The 10,698-nt window shown below is 36.1% G+C and overlaps 1 protein-coding gene across 2 annotated transcripts in view; it reads right to left on the bottom strand.

Moving 5' to 3' along the window:
- Window positions 1-10,698, bottom strand: part of LOC102003608 (RNA-binding protein 45) — a gene marked incomplete in the record, with an annotated part of 17,934 nt that overhangs the window by 6,542 nt on the left and 694 nt on the right. Inside the window, 4 exon segments of one of the 2 annotated variants that reach the window (XM_005373395.2) lie at window positions 6-185; window positions 911-1,033; window positions 3,206-3,332; window positions 7,135-7,257. In XM_005373395.2, coding sequence (XP_005373452.2) covers window positions 6-185; window positions 911-1,033; window positions 3,206-3,332; window positions 7,135-7,257 — 553 coding nt within the window. 2 annotated transcript variants of the gene reach the window in all.

Here is a 10,698-nt window from a genome sequence, read left to right on the forward strand (position 1 = left end):
TTTACCATAATTTGAATAAGGATCTCGTTGAACTTCACAATACTCCAATCCTGGTACTATATCAAAAATGCTGAAAAGCTGCTCTTCAGTGAAAGGAACTCTTGATACAACTGATAGGCGTTTGGAGATAGCTTCCTGGCCTCTGTTCTCATTCTTGTCAAAATTTGGAAATTCAGATTGTTGATCTCCAACAATATTTAAAAAACAAAGGAAAATATTAAGTTTTGATATTCAAAAAGTCATGTCACACTTTATGCATCAGAAAACAAAAGTCCATTGCAGTGAACAAAGGTACCGCATTTTGTATTATGCTTTTGGTCACCAGCACGACCAGAAGGGACCAATGAGAAGAAAGCACACAACTCTCCCATCACCCAACTTCATCACAGAAACACCAAGTCTTATCAGACAGGACGAAGCTCATTATGTAAAACTGAAAAACATGCCAAGAATTTTATGGCAAATATCATCTAAAGACCTTGCTTTCATCACTTACATTCCCCTTCCTCTAGCTTTTACTTTTGTCATTCTTTTCTGTAGCCTTAACTTTAAACCAGCCAGTTTTGAGACAAAATATTAGGACTCATACTGAAGGGATATCTGCATCTATTTTCTGTACTTTTTGATTAGCTGCATAAAGCAGAGGTTCACTAAAAAATGGTGTTGACATAGTTTAATTAGATAATTCTCAAATAATCAGAGAAAACTAATGGAAAATAAGTTAAACAAAATAAGTGTTAAGGAATAAGGAATTTAAAGTCTTGAGCTTCGTTTTAGGAAATAAAACTACCTTTAAGATTTTTATTCACTAGATGAGATTTATAGACTAATGACAATAAAATAGTTTAAAAAACACTCAACTTAAAGTGCATAAAGGAATCTACTACTGAAGTAAAAGTAGTCTACTTACCAAATGGAAACATATTTACTCTAGGTTCATGTCCCAAAGCCTCCTGCCTCATATTACTATAATAATCTTGTTCTGAGGATTCAGATGGTTTATTTTTTGGTTCAGCCAAGATTGCTCTAAAACCTGAAAAAGAGAATCCATGAATTTCAAGTTTCATTGCAAATTTAATATACCTGTATATATACATGGCTGCTACTGCCTGACTTAGCTTAACAGTCTAATTGTACAAAGCAAAATCTATACATAGCCATTTCTACCAGACCTACTTTTTGCTTTCTGAATGATGTAGCAAACAATGAATCCAACAGCAAGAATCCCAACTTATGGGTCAATGATGCAGTTCAACTGCACATGATATTATTTACTCATCCACATTCCTCAACAACAAAATCCTGCTGGTTTCTTTCCATTTAACCCGCCACCAAGATTCTTCCTTTGAGATACACTTAGTATGTTATCTTTTACTCTACCTTCTATGCCTGTTTTCAATTTAGAATCTCTTCAATTAATAACAACAGCCCTTTAAGTGGTCTCACTGTTTCTGGATGGAGGGTTCTTAACTAAACATGAGATACAAAAGGTGGGGAAGAACACTCTCTAAAACTTTAAATAAAATACTTATGCATAGGTGGTATTTAAGGTTTCGCAGCTTTCATAATGTTATACTGTGGTTCCAAACAAGATAAAACCAGTCAGTTTGAATTCCTTCTATGAAAATCTATCCTTAATACTGTGATTAGGTCAAACATTCTGTAAGCTTTACATATTATCAATTATTATTATTTACAGTAATGAGACTGGACTAAACCCAGGCCCTCGGCACTGAGCTATATCCCCAGCCCTTTATTATTTTTTTATTTTCAGACATAGTTTTGCTAAGTTGCTAAGTTACCTAAATTAGGCTGGGCTCAAACTTGTGATCTTCTGGCCCAGCCTCCCAGAGTGCAGGGATTACAGGCATGTGCCACCACAACCAGCTAAGCTTTATTATTTTTAAACAAACTACAAGAGAATCCTCACGTGGACTAAGTTGGAACTCTGCATGAACTCCCAAATGTGGCTCCAGTGTACTTAGTTGACTTTGTCTCATAATTTCTCAGCAGGAATACTGTACTTCACGCAACTGTCTCCCCAACACGAAGACCAAGACATGTTCACTCCTGGCTCCGAGTCTTTGCTAACATCACTCCCACCTTTTCCCTGCCCACTTGATACCAGACGCAAGTCCCATCTCCTCCGAATGTGTCTCCATGCTCACTCTGTGCACCTGTTGCTCAGCACTGATAGACTATCCCACATGCATTTCAATACTTCTTTCACTTAGCAAATTCTTACTGAGTCTACCATAAATACTAGAAGTTACTATGGAAGAGAGCTCAAGAAATCTTTACTAAAGCCTATCCCTATGCTAGGTATTTGGGTGATGGCAAGACAAATAAGACATATTTCTTATTTTTGAAGAGCATTTAAAATTATTCAGTATTTTTTACCTATTATGTCTTGCTGCCTAATGTAGGTTCAAAATCCTTAAATGCCAGGATTGCCATATATTTTATTTGTAAAATACTTAGCATATTAATGAGTGTAGCATAGGTACTCAATGAAGGCTGGCTTAATGGGAAATTTAGAAGGCTCTACAATGAAACTTTGGTGTGGACCTTCAGGGTATCTAAGAATTCTATTAACAATTTTTTCATGTAAGTATAAATTCTCATAATATCTAAAAACAGCAATTTAGTTCTAAAAGTCAGTGCAGTTAGTAGTATGATGACAAAGACTATTTTTCATCACGTTTAAAATGCTTAGTCTTTATTATTCATATTAGTAACAGCAGAAGACTCAATTACCCTGACTCTTAGCTTGAGATCAATTCTATAATTAAATATCTGGGTTAGGAAACCTTAGAAATCCTATGCTTACCATACATGTTTATTAGTATTTAATTCTACTTAAGATTTTAGGTTAAAAAAATGAATAAATATGGTAGAAGTATTAAAAGAACTGAAAGAGCAAATCAGATTTTAACACCTTAAATTCTGAGATATATATATTTTGAAAACCTGTTGAAATAACCAACATATGCACTGCATGTGCTATCTTAATGTGGCTGCTCAGATTTCTCTCCACGAGCATTTCTGCGAATGCTTAATCACTACCCCAAAATATTTTCATCTTTGAATTATGTATAATTAAATATCCACTGTTAAGAATTACTAGATATGTTAGCAAAAACCAATATTAGATTCAGTTATTTAGAATAATTGGAATTTTAAAGAAAGTCATTAACATTCTTACTTCGATCACAGTTTTCTATTGCTTGGGCAGCCTGTGATGGTTTTAAATATCGTACGTAGCCCAAACCTTTACTTTCTCCAGTGACTTTATTCTTAATAATGCTGCAATACTCGATATCTCCATACACCTATAAGAGTTAAAAGACATGATCTTAGGGGACTCAAAATTAGTAACTGAAGAGATTATTTCAGAACTAACTTTAAATGTATGATTATTCATGCCTTGTGACCATGCAGGTGGAGTGTTAACTTGACTGGCTTTGGGATCCACTTGGGGGATTGGAAGCTCACACTTTGGGGTGTGTCTTAGTGAGTCACCAAGGCACGGCTTTGGGGTCTATGTCTAGTCCCTTGCTTCTTCTTCCCTGCCACTGCTCCCCTGCTCTGGTTCCCAGCTGTCATAAACTAAAATTTGTTCTACCATGCCCTCCAGCCATTATGCTTCTGCCTTGGAACCAGCCAAAATCATGGGCTGAATCCCAATAAAATGAGAGTTCAATTAAACCTCTCTTCCTTTAAGTTGTGGTAGTCAGGTATTAAGCTTATATTTCTGTTCCTCTGACTTGTGGGTATCAGGTATTATGGTCACTGATAGGAAAGCTGACTAATACAGAAAACTGGAACAAAGAGTAGGGTCAGTGTTGTAACTCAATCTGACCAAGTGGCTCAGAAGCCTTTGAACTGCTTTGGGGAAGAATTTGGAAAAGTTTAGATATGGGATAGAGAAGTCACAGAATGCTGTAAATACATTCTGATGGGTATTTCTGGTCAGTGCTCAGAAGACCTGAATAGTGACAGGAATTCAAGCAGTAAAAGCCAGGTTCAGGAGTTTTCAGATGGGCAGGAGGACTCCATTGGCAGTTGCAGTAGAGGTCAGGAGTGTTATATTCTGGCAAAAAGTTTGTCCACATTTTGTCAGTGTCCTGAGACTTTGCAGGAGACTGAGATTAATGGTGGAGGAAATTTCAAGATAGCTCAACATTCAGGTTTTGGCATAGGTACTGCTAGCTGATTTTAGTCAGATTTATAGTAAGAATCAGGGGCAAAAGGCAGAACAGAGAAACTTAAATTTTGGCAGAAAATGAGCCAAAGTAAAGTTGGGGCAAAAGGAAGTATGCCTGCTGAAGATATTACCAGCATTAAAAGAAACCAAGTGCTTTGTACAGGGACAAGAAGATGCCCTATTAAATCAGTAAGAGTCCACTCATTATGGACCTAAGGGTGCAAACTGTCAACATTTTATTTAAGAAGAGAGGCCTTAGGCCCCCTGCTCAAGTAGAACCTCCTAGGAAATTTGTTTCATAATATTCTTTTCACTATTCTCAGCCATCCAGCCTCTTAAGAGACTTCTGTAGCCATGGTCTAAGAGGAATGGCTACTGCTTCCACTGACATCAGAGCTTGGTAGCATCGGTATGATGCTGATTATACTGGCATGCAGAATGAAGAGTTGTGGGGTCAAAAAGGCTTCCATACAGATTTCAAAGGAAGGCTTGGGAGTCCAGGCAAGGAGGCTCTGCAAGGGCAGTACATGAATCGGTTGGAATGAAGCTGAAGGTGCAGTAGAGAACCCAGCCAAGTTGAAGGTGCCAGGAACATGGAATATCTGCAAAGGAAAGCTGCAGATTATGAGTGGAACCAGCCCAAGAGACAGGCTATGTGGATTTCAACTGGCAACCCACAGGGATGGGGCTGCCCAAGCCTTCTGTAACTCACATTTTACTGCCATATGCCCATTGCCAGATAGTGTGCTACAAGGAATAATGTTTGCCCTGGTGGAACTCAGTCTTCATTTGGTCTAATTCCTTCCTGTCCCCTATTCCTTCCTTCTGCAATGGAAATGTTCTCCCTGTGCCTCTGTACATTTAGGATTATGTAACTTATTTGCTATTTTCACAGAGGTTCTCAATTTAAGAGTTTGCCTTGAGTGTCAAAAGAGAGTTTGACCTTGACTTTTGAAAAATGCTGGAATTCTGGACTTTTGGGGAAGGGACTGTTGTGTTTCTGTTTGAACATGGTATAGTTGTATTAATTTAGGCAAAACCATAAAGTTGCTAACGTATTTATTTGGAGATTAGGTATGGTTTTAAAATGTTTGTTGCCAAGGTGTGATATGGTAGATAGGGTGTATGTCAACTTGATTTGCTTTGGGATCCACCTGAGGCACTAGTGGAGTATACTTCTGGGTGTGTTATGAAGGCATGGCCTAGGGGGACTATGTCTCATCCCTTGCTCTCTCCTTTCTAAGGCTGTTTCCTTGTTGTGGTTCCTGCCCACCACGACCTAAATAGCTTTGCTTCACTATGTCCTCCTACTATGATGTTTCTTAGAGCCAGCTGACCACAGACTAAATCCTCTTAAAATATGAGCCAAATTAAAGCTCACCTCCTTTAAGATGTGAGTGTCATGTATTTTTGTCTAGTAATAGGAAAGCTAACTAATACATACATGCTTCTTGCTTACAATCAAAGAAACCCTTCAAGGACACAAGATATTTTTTATTGCTTATTTCATAGTGAAGGAAGCTGAGCTTTACAGAAATAAAATAATTTGCATAGGTCATAGAGGAGATAATTCATAGAGAGAAAAGACTTGCATATGGTCTGGGTAGCTTTAAAGTGTTAGTTGTACTCAGGGGCAGAGGTTCTGGAATTGGGCTTTCTAGACTGAAACCTGGACATACTAAATACTCAATATACATTAGTTGTAATTGTTTAACTGTCTTCTAGCAGGAGCATAAATGATTATGTATTCTTTTGAAGGACAGCAAGTCAAACTATATCTCTAACTCATTCGAAATATTAATAATCTATTTGACAAATATGCACTAATATTTATTTTTAATGTTGGAAGAAATGTGGATAGAAATTCTTGGTATTTGTTGTTTGTTTTAATAAATTTTTGTATACCCAACAAGTAACTTAATTAATATACATTAGATAAACAGTCTTATTTGCTACTCTGAAAAAAAGAAAAAGTTATAGAAAGAAAAACACTTTTTCTTACTATAAGAAGTATGGAATATATCTTTTTGACAGGTTATTTTTAAGGTATTTTATTCAACTTTCACTTGGGGTAGAATAAGGAAGTTTGAAAATCACTTTTTTCTGCTTGTTTATCTTTCTTGCTTTTTGCCCACCTGATCCATGTTATCGGTAGCATAAGTAGAAAAAAAATTTAAAAGTGTAACTCAAAACAATTTAAACACTGCTTTTAACAAATTTTTAAAATTTACCACTGCAGTGGAAGTTTACCACTGCAGATAAAAATGAATTGCTATAAACATTAAAAATTAACTTCAAATTTCATTTACTATTATCTATATTCAGAGGTGCAGTTGTTTCCTTCAATATAAGTCCTACACATGCCCAATTTTAGGACAAAAATATATAAATGATAAGAGACGCCCCCCAAAAAGAAAGCCTTTCTGTGTGTAAACTGTCAACATACCATAGGTCCATAATTAATATTAGATAACGGTTCACATAATCAGGCCTGGCTGACTCACCTCTATATAACAGGTAACAGATAATAGATAGAAGTGATAGGAAAGTACTTTAAAATTTTAAAGATCAAAAGCAGGATCAGGACTAAGAGTGTTTAAACCTTAGCTCTAGGGGCTGAGGATTTAGCTTAGCGGCAAAGCGCCTGCCTGGCAAGCGCAAGGTCGTGAGTTCAGTTCCCGGTACCGGAGAAAAACCAAAAAAACAAAACAAAACAAAACAAAACAAAACAAAAAAAACACCTTAGCTCTATCAGCTACTAACCGTGTGATCTTACTTAAAACTCACTGAGCTTTGCACGTGAATCTATCTTTTCATGATAAGTTTGGCAGGGGGCTACCTCATTACTATTTTCTAATTTCTAGTAACTGTACAACATTTAAGGACTGAGTCATCACAAATGGCAGGTGATTAGAAAACATAAATACCTTAAATTTTTCCCGTAGATCTTCTTCTGTGTAGGACTTTGGTATCATAACAAAGATTCTTGTAAGTTCTTCATCTTCAACATCTCGGTGACTTCCAGATGATCTGGACTGAGCAATGAATACCTAAGAAACATACAAAATCCCAGAATAATGTCAATGGTTTTCTTATTCCTTAAGCATTCTTGAAAAGTCTTTTTTTTTTTGGTACCAGGAATCAGACTCATGACCTGTGCTTGCTAGGCAGGCACTGTGCCACTGAGCTATATCCCCGGCCCTCCTTAAGCATTCTTAATAATTATACATATGGAATTTGTTAGGTTAAAATGCAAAGTGAAATGGTCTTATGAAAACCTTTTTTTCAAAAGTAATCTTTACTGCAATGACTTTGTTATATGCTAATCTCTGCTTTTTTTTAATACTTCTGTTTTTCCATTTTTGATTAGCAAGAGCAAGTCAGTGTACTTAAAAAGAACGTGTACCTTGAGGTTTTTGACACAGTTCAGTAAATGTTCATTGTATATTTCATAGCTATTAAAACATTTCATGTCTTTATTTTTACTTATTTTATCAGGTACTAAGAGAGGAATATAAAAGTCTGACTGTGAATTCATCTTCTATTTTTTTTTTTTGTTTGTATCTTTTGAGACAGTTATGCTAAGTTGCCCAGGATGTCCTTAATCTTGTAATCCTCCCACCTCAGCCTTCTGATTACAGGTGTGCACCACCGTAGCTGACCCTCATCTTTTTCTTTTTAGTAATGTTAGTAGTGTTTCACATGTTTTGAAGTTATTGGGTGCACACACATGAGATAGCTTTTAAATTATGCTCTTATTCTTTTGAAATTACCCTATCTCTTAAAATACCACATGCTTAAGTCCATTTTTCTGATAGCATGCCAGCTTTTGTAGTTTTATTTTCAACTACTCAGTACTTCTGTATTTAAAGCATATCTCTTGTAGTCATTTTGTTGGGTCCTGTTTTTTGTGTTAAACCTGTCTTATAATCTGTTCCATTTAATTACTGTTTAGCTCATTTACAATTAATGAAATTATTGATACATCTGAGTTTAAGTCTAGATGGTTTTCTACTACTAAATTTTAGAAAAAGATATCACAACCATTTTCAGATTCATATCAGTGACTGTCTAAATGATTTTATTTGTGAACAGGAAAAGGCACAGGATGATTTTTCTAATCTTGGCAATTTGCTTTTATTGAAACATTGTGATACTAGAGTACTATGAATTTAATTTGCTTAGTAGGATTGCTTTTATTAAGTTTCTAAATTTTTCTAGGTTTTGTACTACATGCCAGAAGAACATTAAAATCTGTGACTAAGATTGTAAACTTATTTATTTGGCTATAAGTGTAGAAAGTTTAAAGGTTAGGTTTTTTTATTACCTGAATATAACATAATTAAATAAATCACCATACACACTAGGACCATTGAGGTTTTGTGTGTACCTATGCATGTTTCCTTTAAAGGATGGCAGTATATGTTAACAAATGTGTTAAAACTTGGACTATAGAATTCCAATGTAGGAGGTAGCAATCGAAAAGGATACTGTATTTAAAAAGCCATGTGGGATACCCGGTTCAGTGGCATATCCCTGTAATTACAGCACTTGGGAGGTTGAGGCAGGAGGATCACTGTGAATTCCAGGCCATCCTGAGCTACATACTGAGTTCCAGGCTAGCTTGGACTATATAGTGAGACTCTGTCTCAGAAAAGCAAAAATCAGTCAAACAAAAAAGCCATGTGGGATTTTGTAAGTGTTGAAAAAAGGGAGTATTAAAGCCATGACAAAAGAAGATCACTATTTTTGCAAGAAAACCTGTCATACAGTTGGAGACATATCCCTAGTTTACCTAAATACTCCTTCAATAATCTGTACTATATGCCAAGCACTGTAGTGCATTGAGAATCACAGAAATGGACCAGTAGAAAATTACTGTACTACATGCAACAGTATAATGAATGACAAATAGGAAAACACAAAAGAAGAAAGCTCTAAGAATATGTATAAACACTAGAGGAAAAATAGGAGCCTCAGGTAAAGCTATCAGATCACAAATTTCCAAACTTTAGAGGATTGAAATGTTTAAAATCTCTGATAAAAGACATGTAGAATAACTTCCTAATGGAAGATTTTTCCTCACATATTTTCATCTTCTTGGACAATAAACTTTCACAGGTGACCGGGGCTGGGAGTTTAATTTCTCTTGTGGGGAAGTCGGTTCAAAATTAGAGCATTTTTTGGTTGCCTATGTGGGCTCTGAAGTCCTGTTACACTCAAAAGTATAAAAACCCATTCCATTAAGGTCACACCTGGAAAGAGATAAAAATTATAAGTGCAGCAAACTGTAGCTCTGTTTTTGGTATAATCTATAAAATCTGTTTTTACACTTTTAAAGGGCTGTTGGCAGTAATCAAACAAGGATGACAGTCTAATTACAATTGGCCCCTAATTATAAAATATTTACCATGAGCCGGGGATATAGCTCAGTGGCACAGCGCCTGCCTAGCAAGCATAAGGTCATGAGTTTGATCCCCGGTACCACAAAAACAAAACAAAACAAATATTTACCATGTGATCATTTATTGAAAAGTCTGTCAATCTCTCATCTAGTATATGCTGTGGCCCTACAATTAATTTTGTTGATGCCCTGTTCTGACCCACTTCAGAGGATTGGGGAGTTGATTGTCAATTTATCTTTCTTCTGTTAGCTCTATCAGTAATACTGCATGCATTTTGAAGCTCCACTGTTGGCCACACCCATACATGGGATTGCCATGTGTTATTCTTAATATCTACTGGGTTGTGGTATATTCTCTGGCTCCTTTTCTTTTGTCGATGGAGGTACAGGGAAGACCTCCAGAGATTTAAACATCTGAGTCTTTCATTTATAAATTCCTATTAGTACTCTTCCCAATTTTCAGTACAAGAGAGAGAGAGAGAGTTGGGGGGACACAGAATTCAAGGTAAAGAAAACTTTTTAAAGAAACCTCTAACAGAATTGCATATGCAGAACTAGTACACTGTAGGTGACGGGTACAATTTAATCACTAGCTAGATTCTCAGGATTGGGTCCTTATTTAAACTAAGAGCTAGTAAAGCTGTTACTTACAATCTTGACTACTACAGAAAAATCTTGGCCACTATGGACCAGGGATAAACCTACACTGATGGCTTATCTTGTGCCTGGCAATGTGCTAAAAGGATAGATCACGGGTAATAACCCCGAAAATGACCCTTCCTGCCATGTGTCATTATCTTAATTTTACATAAAACTAAATACAGAAATTTAATATAAGTACCACTAGAATAAACTAAGAGTAAGCAAAGAAACATTTAATAGTAATACAAAACTCGCACTGTCATTACAGTGATTTGGCGCCTCTTGGGGCAGTTTACTTTGCCTTGCTTTTATAGAAAAGTGGCAGTAACACAGAGGGTCAGTGACCAAATGTATACCACTCATATTTACACGGTTGGAGCTTATTTAAATAAATTTTAAAAATCAGAACAGTATGGAGACAGACAGACAGAGAGACAGACAGACA

The sequence above is a fragment of the Chinchilla lanigera genome, unplaced genomic scaffold (assembly GCF_000276665.1).
Source record: "Chinchilla lanigera isolate Chin_1 unplaced genomic scaffold, ChiLan1.0 scaffold00002, whole genome shotgun sequence".
NCBI classification, from domain to species: Eukaryota; Metazoa; Chordata; class Mammalia; order Rodentia; family Chinchillidae; genus Chinchilla; species Chinchilla lanigera.